This window comes from Spizellomyces punctatus (assembly GCF_000182565.1).
Source record: "Spizellomyces punctatus DAOM BR117 chromosome Unknown supercont1.1, whole genome shotgun sequence".
Classification (NCBI taxonomy): Eukaryota; Fungi; Chytridiomycota; class Chytridiomycetes; order Spizellomycetales; family Spizellomycetaceae; genus Spizellomyces; species Spizellomyces punctatus.
In genome coordinates this window covers 1,495,964-1,518,121 of record NW_015971537.1, presented here as the reverse complement: position 1 = coordinate 1,518,121, position 22,158 = coordinate 1,495,964, and the positions used below count along the sequence as shown (strand labels likewise).

Sequence of the window (22,158 nt, the reverse complement as noted above, 5' to 3'; positions counted from 1 at the left end):
TGGACAGGAAATGAAGAGGTAGGTGAGTCATCGAGTGAGTCATCCATGATGAGATGCTCGCCGGATCCAATGCAATTGGATTGATGGGTCAGCAACAACCACTCATGGTGCGCTGATGGTGTACTCTGCAAAGAGGCAAGATCTCGTCTTTTGATCTTACTGAACTTGGCGTCAGGCTTTGGAAGACGTAACGTTGATGAAACGTGCTGTACGTCTACTCTCTGGTGCTGCAGGTATCTTCAGGAGCTTTTCTAAAACATTGCCAGGTGTTCAACTCTCAGGGGTAACCATGTTTCTGGTCTGGCAGCAATGTCCAAACCTTTGCGTCCAGCCTCGAGGTACATTCATATTTTAAACTCTTGCGATAGACGTCTAAGTAAAGTTGCATTCCTATCCAATGCGCCAGTATCATAATATGTGCACCGCTGCGGCAAGGAGAGCATTCTCCTGGTGCAGACTTTCGTGTATTAATGCTGAAGAGGTACCTGCTTAGTACTTCACGTTTTTGCCCTATACTCACCTGTTTGCTTTTATTCAGAAACGCAAGAGGACCATTCGGAAGTCTGCATGTTTATCCTGGTAACTGACGAGAGAATGTATTTGCCTGACGAGCAATGCTGATAATTGCAAACCATTAGGTGGGGCAGTTGACGCATTTGATGCAGACTTGCGATGGAAAGAGGTAATACCACATCAGGAGGCAGAGACGCAGAGGTATGCCAAAACGATATGCAAACAGTCGTGCGGATCTAGATACAGTTATGAGATTAGCTCGAAGCTTCCGCTGTCGTTTTGGATCGCTGCCATACGAGAGGTTTGTTTCTGGATGCAAGCGATCGTGGTGTAGCCTTTACGGCTCTGACTCGATTACATATAATAGACATATGAGGAATGTGGAATTCCCTTGCTAGATCCGCCACTGCGCCTCAGCGCCGAAAACGCATCTAAATGGAGGAACGCGGTGTGTAGTCAGCAATGTTCCGTTGGAGACTTGCCATCAAACCCATATATGCCCTCCTCAAAAAGGTCCACAAATCTGCGCAAGAATTTTTCAACCTCTGCATCCAAACAAAGTCGCACCCACAAATCGCACGACTCGTTCATTGGTCCAACTGGATTACACCCGCCTTTGAAAAGTCTCGATTCGATACTCATTTCTTTCTTACGGTCCTCGAGGCAGAACATGCGACTGAAATGGTTCCTGTGGTTGACGGGATCGAGACTCTTGCATTAGATTGGTTCACGCCTCAAGAGGCCCTGCAGGCCTTTCGGGAAGGACGTGAGTTTGCTTATGTCTCTGATATCAATATCACTGCTTTTCCCACCGGTTTTTACAACTTTGGTATTCCTCCTTTTCAGGAGTACATCTTTTTCCACCGCAATACTGCAGTCTCTTGACCTTGTCACGCTTACGGTTGTCGGATCTGAGATCTTATATAGCTGGAACAAAATCTAGGACCTCGGCAGAGCTCGCGCCGATTCTTCCCGAACCTGCTTTGTTAACGGGAGGAGAAACAGCCATGGTCTTGCCTGGTGATCCTTTGCACTCGTCGGCAGCTCAACAGACGGTGGACTCACAGGATGTGCATCGTGTTTTGGTGAAGAAAGAAAAGGGACGTTTTGTTGACATGCGTCTAGTGAGACGAGTTCGTGGAGAAGATCTTGGTGAGGTGTACGGTGCTGAAACAACGCAAGACAAATTACTGGGTGGAAAGTTGTAGATCGAAGGAATGGACTTTGGGGGAAGTGCCCTCGTCGTTGTAGAGTAGATTGCTAAACAAGGGGATCACCGGCAGCAACAAAATAGTAACCTCTTTCGCGTTCTACCATTAATACAATATATACGATAACTATTACTTATCTACATAAACCACCTGCATCTTTACAAACCTCCACCATTCAATCTCGGATCGTATCCGTACCCACCCGGCTGCGTTTGCTGCTGTTCTTGTGACTGCCCTTGGTTTTGACCAGTTCCACTTCCCTGCTGTTGCTGTTGCTGTTGCAACACCCCTTGCATCATTCCCATCATGCTGGAAATATCAAACCCGCCCATCATTCCCATATTCTGCATCGCCGGATTATTTGCGTTGAGCAAGCTCAGCGCAGCGAGCGCCAGTTGCTGCTGCTGCTGGTTGGGGATCGGGTTGGGAGGGTATGGTGGGAAAGCTTGAGATGGATATTGTTGTGGGTAACCTTGTTGTTGAAATGGATGTGACTGAGCATATCCTCCTCGTGACTGTTGATATCCTCCGCGACCCCGTCCGCCTCGTCCCCCTCGTTGATGGTGGCCTCTGAAACCGCCGTCATGACTGCCCCGGCCTCGTCTGAACCCGTCGTTCAAACTTGTATGAGAGTGCGAACCGCCAGAATTAGGGTACCGATTGTTGTAATTTGACATTTGAGGTGATCGGCCTCGCGCCTGCTGCTGGCCGCGAGGGCGCTGAAGAATCTGATACTCCGCATTATCCATAAGTGCCTGGTCCGCTGGTCCCGGAGAACCGGTATTTCTGATGAAAGGGGGCTGTGAAAACCTATTGCACGTCCGTTGCAGTAAATGAGAAATACGTACCCGTCCACCTGTGTATTTGCAGCTCGCTTCCGCTTCAACTTGAGTTGACGTTTAAACTCTGCTTCTTGTTCGTCGTCGGAAAACTCCATCTCCTGCCATAAATAGTTAACATATCGTTCATAATTAGACAATCTGTGTCGCATCAAGACCTACCTCTTCACCAACTTCCTCGTCGTGGATATTAGAAGCATCACTGCCCTTGTATGCTTTCAAAACCCTAGTAAACACCACTTTTTCCAATCCTTCAGCAACAAACACTTCTGTTCCCGTTCCACTCTTCTCCAGCATCGCCTGCACCTCCTCGACTGAATTGAATCTAATGCTGTAAAGCGGCTTTGTCACCGGTCCAAAAGTCTCAAAGATCCTTCCCAACGGCGTTCTGTCCGAGAACAGAACAATGGTATCTGCGTCCAAGACGCGATCGGTATTGTCTGTAGGTGGTGATTGGATAACAAGGAGGTCATCAACAGTGGAATGGATGGTACCAATGGAGCGAAGCGAAGCATCTTGCGGTATCGGTTCTGTTATGGGCTCTATTTTTGGGAGTGCGGCGAGCTCGTTTTTTGTGCGAAGACGGGTAGCGGAGGGTTGGTCATCATCATCGCCACCGTTTTCATCCATGGCGACCAAACGACGTTCTCTTTCCTGAAGACTCAACGTGGGTTCAACTTCTTCATCTGATGATGTGTCTCTAGTTTGTCCAACAGGATGAGCATAAGTAGGAGGCTTACAGCAGAAAATCTACACGGGAGGCCACAAAAGGTACCCATACATACTCATCACTGAATTCAAAGTCACTTCCTTCTCCCTCATCTGCGTCCCCTTCGTATTTGCTCTCCTCTTTGACCTCAAGAGCCGGTTCGATCACGGATTCCAATTTTTCTACTAGCTCAATCTTCTCGCTTTTGATTTCAAGGGCAGTGTCAGACGCGGTTTCGATTTTCGTTGAAATGGATGATACATCAGTGGCGACGCTTCTTTCGCTCTCAGGAACCGGCTTAATGGTAGTTTCCACAGTTTTCGACAATATGGTCGACGGTTGATCTATGTTTTCTTCCTGCTCCTCATCCTCGCTGATTTCTTCCATTTCTCCAACACCTAATCCCGTTGGCAGACGCTCTCTAGGTTGCTCCTTTATGTCTTTTTCGCCTAGCTTTTCATCGTCACTGATCCAATTCCACTCATCCTTATTTCCTCGCTCTTCGCCATAGTCCGCTGAGACATTACCCAGAGCCGGCCGAGTGTCAACCTTAAATAACCCCTCTCCCGGTTGCGGTTCGCTTGACTTTATGGATGATGCCACAGAATCTACAGCTGATAGACAGACGTCCTCTGTTGTTACGACTGTTAATCCGTCCTCCACTATTGTCTCGGCTTCCAGCGCCGCGAGCCCATCTAATTGGACCACGCTGTTCTCCAAAGTCTGCGGAACGATCTCCTTGTCTTCCAGGGTTTGCGTAGAAGCATGCGTATCTTCCAGAGCAGCATTTCCCCCGTTAAACTTTTGGTCGGTGTCCGCAAGATCTTGCGGTCCTTCTCGCAAGAATGCGGCCAGATCCTCAACGGTTTCGTTTGTGACATTTGTCGCTTCCGCACCCCCATTTTCTGTCGCAGAGAAATTAGACTCCATCCCACCTAATATTTGATCTATCCAATTCTCTGGTGCAATGGGACTTTCTGGTTTCGTTTGAATTTTCCCAGGCGCAGGTTCCATTCCCACGGTCGCAGATGGCCGTGATGGGGATGCTTCAATGTTTGGTGTTTCCAGAGAAGGCAGCTCTACGTCCGTCCGATATTCACCTCCCATTGGTGTTCTTTACTTGTAAAGTGTTAGGGGAAATGAATGATAAATGGATTTCTGGGAAAGCAAGATTGACAAACCCAAAAAGAAATAATCGGATTACGATACATGGCTTAGACGTTATTACGTAAACTCCCGAAACAGCCAGTTGTTTTCAAAAGGGAAGAAATTCGATCAGGGCTGGTTTGAACACTACCGATTATTGCCCAACCTTCCCCATTTTTTTTCTTGTGGTTTTTGCTCTAAGTTATAGTGCATGTACCTATCGCCAACGGGCGAGGCATGTCCAACGACAATGGGAGTGTGGACGATATTTTGACAGAATATCTAGAATGTGAGCATCAATATATCCATTAATTAAACATTTGAAGGTAATAATCGTCACACTTGATAGCCATCTCAAATCTTCCGTCGGAGCTTTCCTTCAACATGTCTGTTCTCCGATCTCTTGATGAACAATTCCATGCTGTTGTTGAATCTATGCGTCATAACGCTCGTTCTTATGCTGCAATCATGAAAAGTAACTGTCAATTTAATATCGGTTAATTTATCGCATTTAAGCTGAACGTTTGATGGTTTGGCCGATGTAGTGCGGCGATCTGCAACTGCAACTGGGGGTGGGCCGGTGATAATAGGAGCTGACAAAGATGCAAGAGGAGCTCTCATGGGATATAGAAGCGACTATCGAGATGCGTTGCAAAAAGCTGAGCAAAAGGTTGATACAAGTCAGCGGGTATTGGATCAGGTATGTTATAGCTACAAGTAGCTATCGTTTGAAAGGTAGACTTCTGCCCACACTAATTTACAATGATAGTTCAACGCCCATTTCAACCGCCTGGAAAAAGCCATATCCCGTCTCGAGCACCAACAACAGTACTCCCAATCATCTAACTCTACCCGCTCCCGCAAACGTTCTGCCCCTTCCACTCCTGCTCCAGATACATTTTCACGCAAATCTCGCCGGAAACAAGAGTCTTCGTCCTCGTCAGATGAAGACCAAATTCTCTACTGCATCTGTCGCCAAATTTCGTACGGGGACATGGTAGGCTGCGACAATCCGTCCTGTCCAATAGAATGGTTCCATTACTCTTGCGTAGGACTTGTCACTCCCCCAAAAGGCAAATGGTACTGTTCGACATGCTTGGATGCTGGATTCGGAAGGGCTGTTCCCACATCAGCTGCTACAACACCTGCGTCAGGCGCTAGAAAGAACCGACACAAAAAGACAGATTCTGCTGCTTCATCATTTACTCTGTCATCAGATGAGAACGAAGGTGAGGTGATTGATGTCGAGGAAACTGGTGAGGACGGGTTGGACGAGCATGGTGGACGAAAGAAGAAGGATGGAGCGGGGTGGACGAGAAAAAAAAGAAAAGAGTGACATCAACGTAGGGTGAAATATCCATTCGATGACACATCCAATTTTTGGTTTGCTTCAGTGTAGATACAATGCTAGGTGTAGAAGTGTGATTTTGTATTTATTTTAATCATCCGTTACTGTTACGATCATCCTAAACCTTTGGAGTTGGGTAAATTACCGTTTCCCATTCCGGGCAGCTTAGAACCCTTTTTCATCTTGGCTATTGGCAGACTTTGGCCTTGCAGATATTTCGATAAACAAAAAGCTGCAGATATCTCGATAAACAAAAACTTGTGGTGAGCTGGACGGTGATAGTGGCTTAGCAAGGGTCGGATGACTGACGACGGTTGATCGACCAGGACGTTGCTAGCCGTCGCTACGTTTGCACTGCAAGCCTTTTGGAGGCATGACAAACACCAATACTTCATCGCAGTCGTCGTCAACCCGCAGAGCTTCTTCTTTCCTCCCCCCCGTTCTGTGAGTATGTGTGAGTTGTCTGCACCGCGACACGCTGCTCATTGAAAATGTTGGGATCATTCCCAGCAACTTCCTTGGTCAAAGCGCGCCTCGGAATCCCGCCAGTTCAAGCTCATTGCCATCTTCCAACATGTCACATCCCACCAATATTAGCGGTTCTCCACCTGTACGTGTAAAAACTCTTCGTAACAAGCCTCCCGACTACCTTGCCGACTCGCCACTTGGATTGCCTTTCGGCGTTGACTGTGCTCCAAGAAGCTCAACCGCAGAACGAAAATCTCCTCTCTTTACTTCCCTGCCAGCATCGGCGTTCATAAGTACCGAGTCACGGCATTCCAATGGAGAACTGGCAAAGGCACTAGGCGACTGCGACACATCTCCGTCAGAAAAAAAGCCATCAAAAGCCATTAATCTGCCAACCCAGTGGAGTAACAAAGACAAGAGCCCATCACTGGAATTGTCAGCAACGAGCTTGAGAGTTACATATACAGGTTGGTTGTTTGGTATACTTCATGTCTACTTTGTAACATGTCATTTTTTAAAAATATTTCACTACTAGGTCCTGGACAGACTGATGCACATGCGGCAGCAGTGAGAACCAATCATCCCATCCCACCACAGTGTGGTTTATTCTATTATGAGGTCACGATTATCAGCAAAGGAAGAGATGGGTATGTATACGTTTGTTGTTGATAGCTCTGCAGCTTGACTAAGTGTGTATGGCACCATGACTGTAGCTATATCGGTGTAGGACTCTGTGCACAAAACGTTCCGTTAAATCGCTTACCAGGTATGTAGGACGCATTGTTGATCTCAAGCTCACGTGCGGCGTCATGACTTAATCCATGTCGGTGATTTAAAGGATGGGAGGATAACTCTTGGGGATACCATGGGGATGATGGACACTCGTTTTGCTGCTCAGGGACTGGGAAGGCATATGGTCCCATCTTTACAACCGGTGATATCATCGGATGTGTTATCAACTTTATGAGCAAGACTGTCTCGTTCACCAAAAACGGGGTATGGCTAGGAGTGGCGTTTAAGAACGTTGTCGATCATGGAAAGAGTGATGGAGCACTATATCCATCAGTGGGACTCCGAACACCGGGAGAAATTGTGGAGGCAAACTTTGGACAACGAAAATTCAAGTTCGATATTGAACATCATTACAAGGTCGGACGAATAATGAGACGCACACGCATCCAATTCTTACATAGGTGATGCTACTTTACAGGAAGAGAAGGCAAGGTTGTGGCACTCCGTGAATGCTGCACCGCTTCCCTCCCTGCCGACTACCGACATTCCACAAGATTCGTCAGACTCAGGGCTAAAAGGCCAAAGACGCGACGGGTCAACTGACATCAATGAGCTCATCCTTGCATATCTAATACATCACGGATTTTGCGAAACAGCTGCTACATTCCATGGGAATGCGATCGTGGGGCGATCAAGTTCTTCTTCTACATCCGGACACGTATCGGAGAGCAACAAAAGGATGATGGTTGACGACGATGTTTTCAGCAAAGATGATATTCGTCAACGACAAAGTAAGAGTTCTTGGAGCACACCGTGATATGACAACGATATTAAGCCGTCTGTCATAACCAGTGATTCGTGCTCAGGTTTTGAATGGCGATATGGATGAAGCCATCAACCTGATCAAGTCATTCTATCCATCAATACTACCCCAAAACCAACATCTCGACTTCCAGCTTCGCAGTCAGAAGTTTGTTGAAATGATACGAGCTTTATCGGGGACACCTGAAGCTCGGTTGGATGACGGCAGAAACGCAATGGATGTAGATGCTGATGATACGGCTGCCAGTGGTAGCGCAGCCTCGTCACATATGCCAGCCGACTCAATGAGGGATGTAGTACAGTTTGGACAAGACTTGCAAAAGGAGTTTGGGTCCAGCGAAAGCGAAGAAGTCCGAAATGCACTTGTGGTTAGTTCTCTTTGCCTCCTCGTCAGTGATGAAAAGAAAACTCTTTCTGATATTTTGGTTATTGCTAGGAAACTTATTCCCTAGTGGCGTATTCAGAACCCGCAACGAGTCCTGTTGCCTATCTATTGGATCCTTCGAATCGAATCCTTGTGGCTGATGCTGTCAACAGTGCCATACTTGGTAAGCGATCAATCTTGACGAGTAACCGCTCGTATACCCTACTAAAGCTGCTCTAGTTTCACAACATCGGCCTGCCGTTCCAGCCATTGAAAATATATATCGACAGACGTGCGTGGCAGTGCAAGAGTTGGTAAGGGCGGGAAATGGTGCTGCTGCATTTATCAATGTCGAGAAGGAGTGTCTGCTATGATGAACTGTTGAAGAAAAGTTTGTACATAGTGCGGAGTTGACTGGTGTAGTAGCTAGTGCCAGTTTCTGTCACCTCTACACTATTCGGGTCGTACTGGAATCTAATACGAGATGCGCAAAACTGCTTCCAAACACTATTTCTGTCCTGTATCACGTACGACGTGCCATGCTATAATGCATGCTATCGCAGCAAAGAGGCATCACAAGTCCACACCAGACCAATTCCCTTCCTTGTAGAGTAAATAATATTTTCAAAAAGATTGTAAATACGTGTATCATGACAGCCGTATGATCCGACATAGACGTATGTAGCTCCCATCTTCCACCCCAGCCCTACCGATCCCGCGCCAATGCATTCTTTGGATCCACCCACTTTGGACTCGTCACATACTTCCATGGCTTTCTACTCCACGGGGGATGTAAGAAGCGTACAGGCTCACTGTCACGCAGCGGAATATACAGGTTATGCCTTTTGAACATGTCCACCAATTTGTCAAAGTCCTTCTCCTGCTTGGTTTTGTCCATCTTCTTCTCAGCCAAGATAATTTTCACGTGGCCTGCTGGACGGTGCATGACACCGAATCGGGCTTTGCCGTGAATTTTCAGTCTCTTCAAATAGGTGCCTTTCCCAACCCACGCCTGCTGGACAATGTAACTTTTCGGATCTTTTCCATAATTGTGTTGTAGTGCAGATGCGGCTCGATGTAACATGGCACGGACTCGATCAGCCGGGCGCTTTTTGGACATTTTCATTTGGACTTCGGCTTCGAGGAGGGGCATTCCGCGTATGAGACGGGCGAGATGGAGGAGTTTGCGTGGCGATACACGAAAATCGCCGGTTGTGAATGTGGGAATGGCCTTGTCTGTTGCCTTTGATGGTGTTGGGACTGTAGCATCCTCGGAGCTCGTCGTTCCGCTTACAGCACCTGTCGATTCAGCATCCTCCTTGGCGGCTTGAAAGAGAGAGGAGGCGGCTGCTTGGGGTTTGGGTGCAGCAGGTGTTGTACTGGAAAATCGCAATGTTGCGCGGCGAGCGCAAGCTGCTGGTCTTCCGAGGCCAGACGGCGCTGGAACAACTGGCAAAATTGCCCTCCGGCGTAGGGCTGTTGCCAACATTGTGATATCTCAGCTGGGATCCGGCCAGTTCTTTCGAGTGTTGAGTGCTAAAGTGCCTTGTGAATGTTCTGTTTCCATGACTACAAACCCGGTTTGATACATTATAATGGGTTAGAATCATGCAAGCAACCTGGTTTGCCTCACACTTGAAGCCCTGGCCATGAACACCCAACCTCCTCCTGCCAAAACGACCTCCATCATCTGCTGTTTGACCTAGCTCGCGCTTCCTGCCCCGACACACCTGGCGCGTATCTACATAGGAAACAGTGACTTTTCGTGGTTCCCAAATCATGCGACGTTGGTTTGTGGGAGAGGTAGGGTCCCTTAGGCACGCACGATAACCGGTTTTATGTCCTGTCCGTCGGTAGACGCTGTGCGCTGCGTTACTGGACCCATCCGCTCTTTTTCTTCCATGGGTTGGTAGAAATAGAGTTTCTGCGCCCAGTTGGTCTGCAGGACCTGCGATGGTGATTGCTTAGCTGCGTTAGCTCTGCATGTCTCGTCCGCATGGTCTTCGACCCATGACAAGTTGGCAACAGCTCCTGAGTTCGTTAGTCCTTATCGTTTTTTTTCTTCGCTGTTCGTGGCTCCCTCTTCCATTCACAGTAGTCTACTCGTAGTGGTTACACAGTTGCTTCCACTGTCTTGCCGAACGATAACCACTATGGAGGGCTTGATATCGTAGATATTCTTGTTAATTATTGTTGGCTGTCTGGGTTCCAAAGCGACACGTATCCTTTTCTCAAATTATATGATTGTCAGTACCGACACATAATCTGCAGCCGATATTCGGGCAGCCTCATTGTTCAAATGCGTTTATGCATTCCGTTACTGGGTTAAACTTGTAGTAATTGCGTTAAGGATGCCAATTGGCTTGCTAACAGCAGAGGTTTGATCTTTTCAATTCGCAAAACTCTTAACTGCTTCTCCCATTCCCAACCAGGAAACTATGGATATTGCTGACATGTCAAGAGCTCTCAGATGATACTTTTTTCTCGCAGTGCTGCTTGTAATGTTGAAAGCTCAACTGGGCGATCATTGGAAATGGATGAAAACACGTGTAAAATGGATGCCATCACACAGCAACAACAATCCCGAAGGCATATTCCACACATCTTTTGCAACGGTTGCTGCATCAGAGCGACTCACTAATATGGCAACCACCGGGAACGACCTTTACACGGACGACCCCGAGTACATTGCAACCCCGCTAGTATCCCCAGTCCCACCTCCACAGCTCACACCCCCAAGACTTCGAAACCGACATGACAACGGAAGAGCACCTGTAGATCGTGCATTTCCGCCATCGCCAGCAGTCTACAGGACGGATAAAACTGTTGCTCACGAACAGTCTGTGCAATGGATGGTATGCGACGCGAGTTTGGAAGATGATGAATGGCTGCAGCACTTACGCATTTTGGTGGAAGAGGTCAGTTGTAAGTTAAACAACGATTTTCTTTGTTTCACACGTTAAATGGGATTCGAGCTTAGGTAGGAGAAACCGACTACAGCCGATTTTGTGAGAAAACCATTGTGGAGAACCTTGTTGCCGCAAAGGAGAAGCTGAAGGATCTTGCACCGCAAGATATGTACAGAGCCAAGTCCCGAGCTAATCCCTACCAATGCCTGGGGAAATCCATCTTTGCATATCCAACTGCAGTCAAGATGGCAAATATGGACGCTCTTTTTCAATTCACAGACATAAATGCGCGAACGGGTACTGGTGAATTACGATTCGCTGATTTATGTTCAGGACCGGGCGGATTCACAGAGTATCTGCTCTGGCGAGCAAACGCGAGGGGAATACCAATCCGAGGATGGGGAATGACTTCACGAGGCAGACAGGATTCTGCTCTGGACAGGATGCATCCAGATAGTTGCGTGAAGCAACTATTTGAACCATTTTATGGAGATGGCACTGGCGATCTGCGAAAAAACGAAAATATCCGCGGCTTTCATGAGTTGGTTGAATACGCGACGAATAACGAGGGATTAGATCTCGTGATGGCAGACAGCGGCGAAATTGACATTGCGGGCAATCAAGAATATCACATACGACAGCTGGTCTTGTGTCAAGTCTTGGCAGCGCTTTTGGTCCTGAGGAAACATGGCGACTTTGTGATGCAAATTTTCGATGTATTTACGCCGTTCACTGTTGATATCCTATACATTCTCTATCGATGCTTTGAGAAAGTAACGATAGTGAAACCTCTGGCGAGTCCACCTGATACTGCTGAAAGGTACATAGTTTGCCGTAATCTACGTGTGCCACATCCTCCCCGAATTATCGAACACCTCTTCGCCGTTAACGATCGAATGAACGATCTGCGGGCACATCAGGCAAAAGATGCGTTGGAAGTTACGGGGCTAATGGACAGGGACGCTGTTAACGGCGACGAAAAGTTCATTGACCGTGTGCGGTCGGTGAACATGAGGTCAGTTTGGTCTGCTTCCTGTAGTCTCAGATATCATAAGACCTAACAAGCCATGAACAGACTTTGCATCCGGCAAACCGAAGCTCTGCAGGAACTGCGAAAGTATGCGGATGATCCATCGCTCTCATCTTTCGATCAAATAGAAGTGAGAAACAGATGCTTACGAGAATGGAAACTACCAATCCCGGACGTAAGTTGCTGGAACTACATTATCACTATGTGGACGGTCTCTGACTTTGAATCGGCGTATCATACGATAGCCCCCTCCACCGGAAAGGCAATGGCAAGAGCGCCACAGTCACCAAGACCGCCGCTCGACTGAACGCTTCTCACCCTACGGCAGACGCGATGGTGACAGGAGAAACTTTGGACGAAGTTCATACAATGGCCGCAGCGGCAGGGGAATGGATGGGCGCTATCCTCATGAGGATAGAGCAACTTACAGAGATGGAGGACATCATCGTGATCATCGTTGAACGGGGTGCACGCGGAGATCAAGAGGGTCGGCTCAGCAGCCCTCTATACACAACGAAATGTATCTGCCCACTCTGCCTCCCATTGGTCCTGCGCAGGCCGCCACACTGCTAACTCTGTACATATGCCAAGCGGATTACCGTGTTGTATAAAGAATATAGATACTAGAGGGTCGCTTTCTTCTGATCCGGCTCAAAAGTTGATCTAAAGACATCCCCCACCTGTTCAATCATGTCTGTCGTCATCATAGCTCGTCCATGTTTTGCAAATCCCGCGCGAGAACAGTTGCGTGTTAATAAGGCAGCAGCCCATGCTGCGAGCAAAGGAATGCGGACTTGAAAGTCGTTGTCAATATCTGGATTTGACGGGTGCCTGTAAAATGGTCAAACTTGTACACATATAGGTATGGCACATAGTCAATAACGTACTCCCAGGCCTTTGCTTCGTAATTTTTGCCCCATGCTAAAAAAGTCGCACACGCTCCGGAGAGAAGGTCACCCTGGCCTCCACACCGACGTGGGCTGCCTTCCGCATCGCATATCAACACTACGGATCATTCGGTAAGTCAATATCTTAAGGTTGCACTTGATGCATGCATTTCACTCTACCCTCTTTGCCATTGCTGATTATATCCCTTGAACCTTTTTGAAGGATCGTTACATTCCCAAACGCTTGACTTAATTTTAGCGCAACGTCATCACGGTATTCCTTTCCGCAAGGGACATTCTGACATACGACTGAATACGTAGGCAGCCGTGCAACATGAGATCGTCACTCCTACATACCACTGACTCGCACAGGCGCGTAAACTCGTTGGCATTAGGCGTTAGCACAGCCAAAGGATATCCTCGGATTATGTCTGGGTTCTTTTGCACGAGGTACAAGCCATCCTGTCGCACATTTATTAGGAATCTGGCACCGCGAGAGAATCTTTCCCAGCCCACAACCAGCCACATACCGCATCAATCACTAGAGGCATCCCATTTTCCTTTGCTTTCACAATGACCCTTTTTGTCGTTTCGATCATGATCTCATCCCGAGATAACCCTGGTCCTACGACAAGGACGTGCAGACGGGGAAACATTGACGTGACGCGCTCGACAATCTTGTTTATTTCTGCTTCAACTCGATCCTGATTCTTCAGATCAATACCTATTGAGCTGTAGGATCATGAGCAACAATTGGCCTCCTCTAACAGCCTCGCACAATAGACATTACTCGGAGTTGCGGAGATAGGGATGGACCATGAGCTCCGGTGAATAGCTCTTGTCGGAGGGATCAGATCAAACCAGAGAGAGACATATCAGGGGTCATTTACGGCGTCTTCTTCTGGCACTTGCACTACCTTGATGACGAGACCAGCATTCTTTTCACAAAATACATGACACAAGTCGGCTCCCTAAAGTGATTGGTGGTTTGTTGAGCACCGCAAAGGTAGGTACCCAGCAGATCACACTAAAATAGAAGAGAAGTTCTTACCATCTTTAGAGAAGAGATGCTAGCAAAGTAAGGTGCGCCAGTGTAGCTATCCGAGTCATTTAATGTAAGCAAAAACACAATATGCATCTTGACGGGATCTACAAACAGTTACACAATTCACTCCAAATGGAGGGCACCTACTCTTCACTACCTCCAATGACGGCAATTCTTCCTAAACTTCCAAGGATGTTAGCTGTCAAACGCTATTCGCCTTCCAACCAACCGACCAAACGTGAGGTTTGAAAACGCACCGGCTTGCCCTTTGTGCAAGGCATTGCTCAGCGGGGGAATGAACTTTGTAACGGTTTTGACGAGGTTGGAAGCTGCCATGTGGATAACAGTCCTTGTGTTTCTTTTCTGTAAAATCCGCTTATTATTGGAGGTGGAAGAAATCACAACCCAAAAGTCCCAACGTCATCAGGTATTACGATCGCTTACGCAGACATGTCGAAGGCTTAGCCAGTCCATTTACCACAAAGCTCGTTTTCGCTGCCCAACGTTTGCCGTTCGCTCCATGCTTCCCTCAAATGAACAAAGTCCCTCCAGAGACATCACCTCCTGTAACAACGAAGACAGTACCCGACATTGCCGCTTCGCCAGTGTCTCCGTGTAGTTCTTCACCATTTCCGAATGGAACGCGATCGGCGTCGGAAAGTCCCGTTATTTTGAGGCCAGCGCGCACATTTCCACCGGCTACAGATGTGACCACGGTGTATTTGGATGCTCCACGAAAAAGTGTGGTGCTTTTGAAAAATGATGAGGAGCTAGAGTTGGTCCGGGAGGTGGGAGAGGCAACCGTCAAGTTCAGGTGTGTTTTGGTCATTGTAACTCCGTCCCGTGTGTGGAGGACTTGCGGCTATCACGGAACAGTAGCAGTCTTTTTGACCCACGTCGAGACCTTTGGATGAAAAGTAGAGGATCTAATTCGTGCTTCATGGCAGCGTGGGACACAAGGGCGCGATACGCGACGTTGAAGTATCTTCAGATGGATCTTTTATCGGCATTCTACGATCTGCCAAAGTTTTGGTACGCTCAGGACGTCCTCGCATTTGCTACATCATTCAGCTCACCAAAAAGCCATAGGATATCATGCGGATTAATTCGATGGGACAAGCCGCGAGTATGCAAGAGATTGTTAAAGATGCGCGTTCATCTGAGGCGATATTGGGCTTCGAGTGGACTTTCCCTGGAGAACTGATTGCCATCACAAATATGGGTCTCGATTTGTATCAGGTTTGTTGCCTTCCCAGCCTCAATATGAGCGAGAACTACCCGAGTAACTTCGCAGCGTCCGTAGTATAGCGAAAGCAACGACAAATTTATCCGCAGGAAATCAAAGCAGTTCAACGTTAACTGGTACAGTTACTGGGTGAGTCGCGTCTAATCACCTAGGGTAATGAGTTGAACGATGGTTGACGTGCTTAAATGTTAGCCAGATCACCATATTTTGATCACCTCGGTTAGTTCACTGACACTGAAGCTGTACCATCTGAAAGGAGACGCTTCCTTCGATCCGTTGCCACCGTTACACGTCGTCCCGCGGGGAAAAAGTAATACCCTTCAAGTACATGTCACCAAGCGACAGATTGCGGTCCTATGCGCGTGAGTAGGTGGTTTGCTCACAACCGCTGCACGTCTTGGTTTCTCAAAAGCGACACAACCAGCTACGGGCGCCTGTACTGCAGCTTCTTCGATTTGACGACGGAGAAACCTATTCTTGTTCTGTATCGCATTACAAGGGCCTCTCTAAACCACGAAGTCTCCTGCCATCTTCAAGGGCGAGGAACTTTCATTGTGAATATTGTCGACAATCTTCTTGTTGTTCACAACCTTATTGCAAAGGTAGCCAAATCTCAATTTCCAAAATATGAGCAGCATGGGTCTTATTTTTTCCTAGCACCCTCTGCTTTTTGATCTCAAAGATGCAAGTTCACAGCCTATAATACCACCCAAGCAGCTCCAGATGGACGAAGGTAGGTTGGGAACTAGACTCTCTGGTCAACGCAAATGAGCGGCGTCTTAAATGGGTGCATATTGCAGCCTTAGGAGAGTGGCAAGCTTGTTTCTCTGACTGTATCTTGATGCCGAGCTGCGGAGTCTTGTATGAGCTCATGTTAAACTTGGACGCTATTTCGAAAACGATGCGTGAGCTTCGAAGCGATTTTCAAGTTTTGGAGTTCCTACTTCGACGAAAGATTGAAGATCCTTCCCTGATACTTGGCCTCGTGCGCGACATGCTGCGAGCGGAGACAGAACCAGGGATAATGCGAAAAGCATTCGAGCTTTTGAACACGACCGGGCGTGGTGTGTCCGTACCAAGGTGAATGGCCGCTCGTCGCCGTAGTCTGACATTGTTCAGTATTGATCCCGCGTTGTGTTCATAGAGGCAGGGCGATGGTACGCGATGTTTCCACAGAATCAGCCGACTCACTTGCGAGTTCTCGTGCCGGAACAGGGAGCAGACTGCCACCTGCTCCTGAAACTTCTGTCCCGAAAAGACTCTTATCACCACCTGGTAGGCCAACATAGAATTCTGTCAAGTCGCACCCCTCTGAAGTATTTATGCCTACAGGATCGCGAGCAAGCTCAAGACCGTCGTCCGTTGGTGGGCACCGCACTCCAGCAGACTATGCCGAGGGCATATTCAGCCAGGAGCATATGTATGCCCTCATTTTCAACGTGCTTGGGAGAGAGTCGGTAGGCTGACCTGATTCGTGTTTTCTGGACTGCGAGACAATCGAGTAACACTTGTTCTAGGATTTCCCAGTCCGATACCTAACCCGATGCATTCTTGAGTATATTGCGGCCTTATCAGCAACCGAACCCATCCAGCCATACTTTCATGAACTTTTAGCTGAACTTCTAGTCAAGGACCAGCGCTATGCCGAATTGCATCAATATGTTCAGTACAATGTTGTGCAGGATTCGATTGCAGTTGCACGTCTACTGCTTAGTAAAAGTGCGGAATACGGACCCTATCAGCAGCTCGGGCTGGATATGTTGAAAAGGATGAATGCGAACGACGATGTTGTAGATATCTTAATTTCGAGAGGACAGGTTAGTCCCGTATGCTGCAATCGATGTTCGTATGTCCGTCCGTCTTACGACAAGTGTCACAGGTTCTTGATGCTTTGCGATTTGCGCTTAGTCGTAACTGTTTGCGCACCGTTTCTGTTACTGGCATTTTGGATTCTGCGTTGGCCTCTGGCGACAAGACACTTTTTCTGAACACTTTCCGATGTCTGGAAGAACAAGGACTGATATCATCTGACATCAGTCATGAACACCCACACACAGGATTGTCCCCAGGTGGCTCGGGGCGATACGTCTCCGTTTTCAGAGAGATGTGGGGGGAGGTGGTAGAGATGGATAGCTTGATAGACATGTAAATATGCTAATATTCTATTGCAAACATACAGACGGCATTCGCAGGCGTTCCGGTTTCTCATAGGTCAGTAGCATACAGCCTAGCTACATCTTGTACCATCGGATGGCTGTCTCCACCGAAGTCGTCGGAACATGGATGTTTGCCGCAACCCCAGCATTTTTGGAGACAGAACAACCTAGTTCGCACACGACTATGCCAAAAACGCTTAATACCAAAGGACGGCTATTGGTAGTACCTAGAATAACGGAAACTGTCAGTTCTGCATTATTTCCTGTAACTGAAACTTTAAAGCTCACATTTCAAGGTTCATTCCATCGTGGATTTCGTAGTCGTCCAACGTAATGTGGTCCTTGTAGACAGTGTACCACTTTTTCAGTACGATCTTCTCAGGTTTTGTTCCCGTCTGTGCGGCAATCAACAGCTTAAGATCCCGAATAGTATCATCTGGACTATATAACCCGGGTAAGTGACCTTCAAGACCCGAATTACTATCTCCTGTCTAAAAAGTACTTACTTGCATTTCACTCGAACTTTTTTGCCGAGTCGATCGTTACATACGATCTACAAGGTTAATACACTGCTTAGTTTGATAGCGCCCTTTACCAATATGTAAACCGAGTTACAAAGGACAGTACCTCGATCATTGCGGCTTTGTATATCCAAAGTTGCATGTCTTGACCTCTGGTCAGCGTGCCTCATCCTCGTGCGCAGTAGCTTGTTGCCGTGGCAATGGCTACGCTTGCATTATCCCAGCAGATCCAACTGGTGCGTCAACGAAATTGCAGAGGATGGCGAGGTTTATTTTAGGCGGGAGGGGCCGCATTATCGCCCAGGTTTCAAAGACAAGGGGGCTCTTTTGGCAGCCATGTTCTCTCGGCAGACGTTACTCAACAATACCCGAAAGCACAAAAGAAGAACTCACTCCTCTGTCAAAGCATTTGCGAGAGCAAATAAAGTTCGGTGGTCCAATTTCGGTAGCACAGTACATGCGCTCGGCGCTTACGCATCCTCTCGGTGGATACTATATGAAGGGTGATGTATTCGGAGCAGCTGGAGACTTCACCACATCCCCAGAGATCAGTCAAATGTTTGGAGAGGTAAACCGGCTCTTGACGTGAATATGCTGAACGGGAGAATAATAATCGTTCATAGCTGGTTGCAGTCTGGTTCGTAACCCAGTGGCAAGCACTTGGTTCCCCGAAAAATATCCAGCTAGTTGAACTAGGCCCAGGACGTGGAACCTTGATGTCGGATATGTTACGGGTAGGAAAGATCAAAAGTGTCCGATCGCTTACCAGATTGATGATGATTCTCGCTTAGGCACTCGGGCACTTTGACTATGTCCACTCTACCATTCGCGGTGTTCATTTAGTCGAAGCCAGTCCGTTCTTACGAAGGGTGCAAGCTGAGAAACTTGCTTCGTTGCCCGACGTGACGGACAGTATGGAGAGTGTGAAGCGCGATGATGGGTTGGAGATTCATTGGCACACTTCTCTGGATACAGTGCCTGAAGGTTAGCCGCTTGTGTCAGTACTGTGGCTGTGGATAACGAGCCTGATGACGAACCGTCTACATAGGGACCTGTTCGATGATCATCGCGCACGAGTTCTTTGATGCTATGCCCATATACAAGTTTGAGGTATGTGATATATGTGAATCACGAGTTTCAATGCTTTCCTTTGATGTTGGTGTTGACGAGAACCCGCAATCAGTTGACGGAAGATGGCTGGAAGGAGATTCAAGTAGCTGCGGATGAATCGACTGACAGGTGAAAAAGGACGTCATCTCCTACATTGTGATAAAATTCTCATCCTTATGCATGTACTTTGCCTTTAGTCCACACCATTTTTGCTTTACACTATCCCCGGGCCCAACAAACGCATCCCTGACCATCATGGCACATGAAAGGTTCCAGAATTTCAAGGTGGGCGATCGCGTCGAGGTGTCGCCAGATTCTTACGCGGTAGCGAATCATGTCGCGCAGCGTATAAAGAAGGATGGTGGATCTGCACTTTTTATCGATTATGGACGAGACCATGTGGTGGGGGACAGTCTGCGAGTAAGTAGCGGATGATTGGGGCGAGGAAATTTTCAGGGCTGACCAATTCTTGCGCAAAGGGTATCCGCAAGCACAACTTTACCAATGTTCTGAGTCGACCCGGTGATTCTGATCTCAGTGCTGACGTTGACTTTTCCTTTCTTCGAGATGCGGCAAAGGATCTTGGTGCGTTTGCCTCACCCTCCTTTGTTTTATAATCTCATCTAAACGCTGTACTAGCTGCCGCACATGGACCCATAACGCAGTCAACGTTCTTAAGAGCAATGGGGATTGGGCCAAGAATGAATATGCTGCTCGCTAATGCAGACGCTCCGCGACGAAAAGACATTGCAACAGCCTTTGATCGCCTCGTGTCTCCACTGGGAATGGGAACAGTTTACAAGTTTATGGCTCTCACACCCGAGGGCGCACCTGAACCCTATCCCTTTCAACCTGATCCGTTGATGGTACCACAGAAAGAGGAGGAGCACTAGACGTACGGTTTGGTACTGAGGGACAGCCAGTCATGTCATACCCTTTACACACTGTACATAATCATGAGAGGCACATATTCCAATAGAGAAGAAAAGAATCATAAATTAAGTAACATTGATTATTGAGGCTGTTACATAACATCAATCGGCTGTGATCCCGCCATTTTGTTGTTCTATCGTCTTCGTCTCCCCATCTTCTCCTTCATCTTCTGTCTCCCAACCTTGTCCAGCTTCACTTTCGTCGCTGCGGTTCTTTGTCTCCTCGTTCTTTACTGTATTTACAGCTGTCACGCTTTCTTGCTCGTCGCTTGGATGCGTCGCTGGGCTCCTGGCGCTTCCTGGACGAGAACGCTTAACGAATGGTAATTGAACCCCTTCTCGCTCGCAAACATCAACATAAATTTCGGGAAACCGTGAATGGTTTGCCAAGTACAGAAGGTTCTTTCGCCGCTCTTCGTTCCATGTTGCTCTGCTGTAATGTGGTTGGCGATCTTCGATACGTTGAACATAAATCTGTTTGTGGAAGAATAAAGTCAGATCGTTTTGCTGGTGAACCCACCCTGCACCTCCCTGCCGTTGCCACTTACAATATTGGCTTCGTCTACATGTTTCAGTTCTTCCTGTCGCTTCCGTGCGCTGGGATGAGGCTTCTTGAGCGTCTCCTTCACGCGATAATGAGAATCAATGTTGGAAAATCCTTGTGGGGCGCTCATCTGACGAGCCATGCGATTCAAGAGGATAATGTTTTCGTGCTGCACCCGTTGTGATTGCTCTGGTAAATCGCAACATTAGGTCACGGTAAACTTTCGAATTCCATCACTGCAAAATTGTACCTTGTTCCTGCCTAATTTTCTTTAATCGCATGTCCAAATGGGAATATTTCTTTGGCGGGGAGTTATCCACAGCAGGTTTCATGCTAGCAAGTTTCTCCCGATGCCGTTTCCGGGCGGCATCATCCCATCGTTTGGCGAGCAAGCGATTGGAGCATTTGTATACTGGAGAGTACCGACGGTGCTCGGTAGCTGGAGTTGGTGGGGGTAGCTTGGAAGGAGGCAAAGGCGACGGCGATCTTGCTTCCGGCAACGGACGTGTCGGTTTGACGGATGCGGCTCGGACGGGTGGTGATGTGGCCCGGGTATGTTTAGTGGGTGCACTACTGTGACGAAGCTGTTTCATTGGAGACTTTGTTTTGGGATTAGCAGTCGAGGCTGCTTCAGCCTCGTGCCCCATCCTCCCTAAAGTTTTGATTGGGCTTTCAGCGCTTGCTGTGAGCCCCCCGACTACCTTTTTCTGACTTTCCAGACGATCTTGCCTGAACTCTGTGTGGAACCTTCTTATCCGAAAGGAAGGGTAGTCCGCATTCTCGTCTAAATAATATACAGCTGTGCAGTGGCCAAAGTTTTGTTTCTACAAGCGTTTCGTCGACATCTGGTGGGCAATGCTGGTTACCTAATACGGCCTTTCGCCTTAGTCGCGCGTCAGGACGTGATGAGTCTCTGTTGAAATTCCTTTGCACCATATTACGCTGGGTGTTAAAAGAGGTAGACAAACTAGAATTACCTGATGAAGAACAATTTGATGAAAACCCTGTAGTACCTGCATACTACACTTCCATGTCCATATTGTCGCTTCAATTCACACTCATTTGAGTGGATTTTTGTGAAAGCAGATGGCAGATTTTCGAGCAGAAAATGAGGCTGGGCACCTCCATGTCATATTGTCGCTGTAATTGACTTTCGAATGGAGTAGTATTAAAGCAGATGGCAGACTTTGGAGCAGAAAATGAGGCTGGGGTTGTCAATGTTGCGCCAAGTGGCCTTGACTAAGATTTCCAGACATTTGCAACTATTTGACCTTACTCGAACCGCGGCGCCCGCAACAAAAACACGCTAGATGCTCTAGCAGCTATCTTCGGTGCACCTTGAAATCGCAAGGCCCGCCCAAAGTGCGCGCATCCATAGTCCAAAAGTCCACCCATATGCACGTGTTGTCGATTCCGATCGGCGACATTAAACGGCTCTTCCTATAACGTTGTACCATAGATGATGCGGTAGCCGGGATAAACGGTTACTATCTCACGTCAGTCAAGCCCTAGCCAGCTAAGGAGAACCATATTTGACAAGCCGGAATCTAGAGCCGTAAGACCCAGTGTCCCTGTCTTAATAATGTTAAAACCTTATGGATACGTCAAGGTAGTTGGTAGTCGTGA

General features: G+C 47.8%; 11 protein-coding genes across 12 annotated transcripts; 6 read left to right on the top strand and 5 right to left on the bottom strand.

The window, feature by feature from the left end:
- The first annotated feature begins 122 nt into the window (after positions 1-122).
- On the top strand, positions 123-1,870 carry SPPG_00574 (uncharacterized protein). The gene is made up of 9 exons (XM_016748903.1): positions 123-233; positions 308-338; positions 407-481; positions 539-579; positions 639-714; positions 772-814; positions 881-961; positions 1,027-1,279; positions 1,360-1,870. The coding sequence occupies exons 1-9, from the start codon at positions 197-199 to the stop codon at positions 1,719-1,721; spliced, it is 999 nt and encodes a 332-aa protein (XP_016612915.1). The 5' UTR covers positions 123-196; the 3' UTR covers positions 1,722-1,870.
- SPPG_00573 (uncharacterized protein) lies at positions 1,772-4,442 on the bottom strand. The gene is made up of 4 exons (XM_016748902.1): positions 3,349-4,442; positions 2,726-3,263; positions 2,573-2,664; positions 1,772-2,510 (listed from the first exon to the last, which is right to left on the bottom strand). Exons 1-4 carry the CDS (start codon positions 4,377-4,379, stop codon positions 1,883-1,885), a joined length of 2,289 nt encoding a protein of 762 aa, XP_016612914.1. The 5' UTR covers positions 4,380-4,442; the 3' UTR covers positions 1,772-1,882.
- Positions 4,443-4,562: 120 nt separating this feature from the next.
- On the top strand, positions 4,563-5,903 carry SPPG_00572 (uncharacterized protein). Its single transcript, XM_016748901.1, has 4 exons — positions 4,563-4,707; positions 4,768-4,893; positions 4,964-5,118; positions 5,188-5,903. Exons 1-4 carry the CDS (start codon positions 4,656-4,658, stop codon positions 5,752-5,754), a joined length of 900 nt encoding a protein of 299 aa, XP_016612913.1. The 5' UTR covers positions 4,563-4,655; the 3' UTR covers positions 5,755-5,903.
- A 75-nt stretch (positions 5,904-5,978) lies between these two features.
- On the top strand, positions 5,979-8,662 carry SPPG_00571 (uncharacterized protein). The gene is made up of 10 exons (XM_016748900.1): positions 5,979-6,029; positions 6,093-6,210; positions 6,277-6,701; positions 6,770-6,881; positions 6,948-7,000; positions 7,073-7,383; positions 7,445-7,757; positions 7,819-8,156; positions 8,225-8,336; positions 8,393-8,662. The coding sequence occupies exons 2-10, from the start codon at positions 6,140-6,142 to the stop codon at positions 8,524-8,526; spliced, it is 1,869 nt and encodes a 622-aa protein (XP_016612912.1). The 5' UTR covers positions 5,979-6,029; positions 6,093-6,139; the 3' UTR covers positions 8,527-8,662.
- Positions 8,663-8,747: 85 nt separating this feature from the next.
- Positions 8,748-9,674, bottom strand: SPPG_00570 (uncharacterized protein). Its single transcript, XM_016748899.1, has one exon. The coding sequence runs from the start codon at positions 9,639-9,641 to the stop codon at positions 8,859-8,861; it is 783 nt and encodes a 260-aa protein (XP_016612911.1). The 5' UTR covers positions 9,642-9,674; the 3' UTR covers positions 8,748-8,858.
- Positions 9,675-10,746: 1,072 nt separating this feature from the next.
- SPPG_00569 (uncharacterized protein) lies at positions 10,747-12,766 on the top strand. The gene is made up of 4 exons (XM_016748898.1): positions 10,747-11,070; positions 11,133-12,076; positions 12,137-12,266; positions 12,337-12,766. The coding sequence occupies exons 1-4, from the start codon at positions 10,795-10,797 to the stop codon at positions 12,550-12,552; spliced, it is 1,566 nt and encodes a 521-aa protein (XP_016612910.1). The 5' UTR covers positions 10,747-10,794; the 3' UTR covers positions 12,553-12,766.
- Positions 12,550-14,573, bottom strand: SPPG_00568. 2 transcript variants are annotated; one of them, XM_016748897.1, is made up of 9 exons: positions 14,281-14,573; positions 14,171-14,201; positions 14,030-14,075; positions 13,896-13,949; positions 13,769-13,815; positions 13,509-13,710; positions 13,336-13,440; positions 13,159-13,276; positions 12,550-13,096 (listed from the first exon to the last, which is right to left on the bottom strand). In XM_016748897.1, the coding sequence occupies exons 1-9, from the start codon at positions 14,357-14,359 to the stop codon at positions 12,843-12,845; spliced, it is 936 nt and encodes a 311-aa protein (XP_016612909.1). In that variant the 5' UTR covers positions 14,360-14,573; the 3' UTR covers positions 12,550-12,842. The 2 variants fall into 2 exon arrangements, with proteins under 2 accessions (XP_016612909.1, XP_016612908.1); XM_016748896.1 differs by having other exon boundaries at positions 14,030-14,206.
- Positions 14,491-17,454, top strand: SPPG_00567 (uncharacterized protein). The gene is made up of 12 exons (XM_016748895.1): positions 14,491-14,837; positions 14,971-15,055; positions 15,113-15,262; positions 15,327-15,398; positions 15,462-15,631; positions 15,694-15,871; positions 15,927-16,002; positions 16,070-16,349; positions 16,414-16,544; positions 16,602-16,726; positions 16,787-17,086; positions 17,149-17,454. The coding sequence occupies exons 1-12, from the start codon at positions 14,557-14,559 to the stop codon at positions 17,416-17,418; spliced, it is 2,118 nt and encodes a 705-aa protein (XP_016612907.1). The 5' UTR covers positions 14,491-14,556; the 3' UTR covers positions 17,419-17,454.
- SPPG_00566 (ubiquitin-like protein 5) lies at positions 17,382-18,088 on the bottom strand (the record flags this gene model as incomplete). The annotated part of the gene is made up of 4 exons (XM_016748894.1): positions 17,382-17,652; positions 17,714-17,866; positions 17,932-17,978; positions 18,053-18,088. 4 exons carry the CDS (start codon positions 18,086-18,088, stop codon positions 17,640-17,642), a joined length of 249 nt encoding a protein of 82 aa, XP_016612906.1. The 3' UTR covers positions 17,382-17,639.
- Positions 18,089-18,190: 102 nt separating this feature from the next.
- SPPG_00565 (uncharacterized protein) lies at positions 18,191-20,076 on the top strand. Its single transcript, XM_016748893.1, has 8 exons — positions 18,191-18,514; positions 18,570-18,680; positions 18,738-18,930; positions 18,995-19,056; positions 19,130-19,185; positions 19,254-19,476; positions 19,536-19,641; positions 19,696-20,076. Exons 1-8 carry the CDS (start codon positions 18,206-18,208, stop codon positions 19,947-19,949), a joined length of 1,314 nt encoding a protein of 437 aa, XP_016612905.1. The 5' UTR covers positions 18,191-18,205; the 3' UTR covers positions 19,950-20,076.
- Positions 20,073-21,373, bottom strand: SPPG_00564 (uncharacterized protein). The gene is made up of 3 exons (XM_016748892.1): positions 20,783-21,373; positions 20,537-20,721; positions 20,073-20,462 (listed from the first exon to the last, which is right to left on the bottom strand). Exons 1-3 carry the CDS (start codon positions 21,177-21,179, stop codon positions 20,091-20,093), a joined length of 954 nt encoding a protein of 317 aa, XP_016612904.1. The 5' UTR covers positions 21,180-21,373; the 3' UTR covers positions 20,073-20,090.
- Between the last annotated feature and the right edge of the window lie 785 nt (positions 21,374-22,158).

Bases quoted from the DNA above. Each gene is read 5' to 3' on its own strand.
- SPPG_00571 (XM_016748900.1), top strand. From the start codon at position 6,140: ATGACAAACACCAATACTTCATCGCAGTCGTCGTCAACCCGCAGAGCT. The intron at 6,882-6,947 runs GTATGTATACGT...CCATGACTGTAG, and splicing joins ATCAGCAAAGGAAGAGATGG to CTATATCGGTGTAGGACTCT. The intron at 7,758-7,818 runs GTAAGAGTTCTT...TGTCATAACCAG, and splicing joins TGATATTCGTCAACGACAAA to TGATTCGTGCTCAGGTTTTG.
- SPPG_00574 (XM_016748903.1), top strand. From the start codon at position 197: ATGAAACGTGCTGTACGTCTACTCTCTGGTGCTGCAG. The intron at 234-307 runs GTATCTTCAGGA...CTGGTCTGGCAG, and splicing joins TCTACTCTCTGGTGCTGCAG to CAATGTCCAAACCTTTGCGT. The intron at 1,280-1,359 runs GTGAGTTTGCTT...CCTCCTTTTCAG, and splicing joins GCAGGCCTTTCGGGAAGGAC to GAGTACATCTTTTTCCACCG.
- SPPG_00564 (XM_016748892.1), bottom strand. From the start codon at position 21,179: ATGGGGCACGAGGCTGAAGCAGCCTCGACTGCTAATCCCAAAACAAAG. The intron at 20,722-20,782 runs GTACAATTTTGC...GCGATTTACCAG, and splicing joins GAAAATTAGGCAGGAACAAG to AGCAATCACAACGGGTGCAG. The intron at 20,463-20,536 runs GTAAGTGGCAAC...TTCCACAAACAG, and splicing joins ATGTAGACGAAGCCAATATT to ATTTATGTTCAACGTATCGA.
- SPPG_00568 (XM_016748897.1), bottom strand. From the start codon at position 14,359: ATGGCAGCTTCCAACCTCGTCAAAACCGTTACAAAGTTCATTCCCCCG. The intron at 14,202-14,280 runs GTGCGTTTTCAA...TTGGAAGTTTAG, and splicing joins CTTGCACAAAGGGCAAGCCG to GAAGAATTGCCGTCATTGGA. The intron at 13,277-13,335 runs GTATGTAGGAGT...GTCGTATGTCAG, and splicing joins CGCGCCTGTGCGAGTCAGTG to AATGTCCCTTGCGGAAAGGA.
- SPPG_00572 (XM_016748901.1), top strand. From the start codon at position 4,656: ATGTCCAACGACAATGGGAGTGTGGACGATATTTTGACAGAATATCTA. The intron at 4,894-4,963 runs GTAACTGTCAAT...TGGCCGATGTAG, and splicing joins TTATGCTGCAATCATGAAAA to TGCGGCGATCTGCAACTGCA. The intron at 5,119-5,187 runs GTATGTTATAGC...TTACAATGATAG, and splicing joins GTCAGCGGGTATTGGATCAG to TTCAACGCCCATTTCAACCG.
- SPPG_00573 (XM_016748902.1), bottom strand. From the start codon at position 4,379: ATGGGAGGTGAATATCGGACGGACGTAGAGCTGCCTTCTCTGGAAACA. The intron at 3,264-3,348 runs GTATGTATGGGT...TGGACAAACTAG, and splicing joins GACTTTGAATTCAGTGATGA to AGACACATCATCAGATGAAG. The intron at 2,665-2,725 runs GTAGGTCTTGAT...TATTTATGGCAG, and splicing joins ACGAGGAAGTTGGTGAAGAG to GAGATGGAGTTTTCCGACGA.
- SPPG_00567 (XM_016748895.1), top strand. From the start codon at position 14,557: ATGAACAAAGTCCCTCCAGAGACATCACCTCCTGTAACAACGAAGACA. The intron at 16,003-16,069 runs GTAGGTTGGGAA...TGCATATTGCAG, and splicing joins GCAGCTCCAGATGGACGAAG to CCTTAGGAGAGTGGCAAGCT. The intron at 16,545-16,601 runs GTAGGCCAACAT...TTATGCCTACAG, and splicing joins AAGACTCTTATCACCACCTG to GATCGCGAGCAAGCTCAAGA.
- SPPG_00565 (XM_016748893.1), top strand. From the start codon at position 18,206: ATGGCGAGGTTTATTTTAGGCGGGAGGGGCCGCATTATCGCCCAGGTT. The intron at 18,681-18,737 runs GTAGGAAAGATC...ATTCTCGCTTAG, and splicing joins TGATGTCGGATATGTTACGG to GCACTCGGGCACTTTGACTA. The intron at 19,642-19,695 runs GTGCGTTTGCCT...ACGCTGTACTAG, and splicing joins AGATGCGGCAAAGGATCTTG to CTGCCGCACATGGACCCATA.
- SPPG_00570 (XM_016748899.1), bottom strand. From the start codon at position 9,641: ATGTTGGCAACAGCCCTACGCCGGAGGGCAATTTTGCCAGTTGTTCCA.
- SPPG_00569 (XM_016748898.1), top strand. From the start codon at position 10,795: ATGGCAACCACCGGGAACGACCTTTACACGGACGACCCCGAGTACATT. The intron at 11,071-11,132 runs GTCAGTTGTAAG...ATTCGAGCTTAG, and splicing joins TACGCATTTTGGTGGAAGAG to GTAGGAGAAACCGACTACAG. The intron at 12,077-12,136 runs GTCAGTTTGGTC...AGCCATGAACAG, and splicing joins GTGCGGTCGGTGAACATGAG to ACTTTGCATCCGGCAAACCG.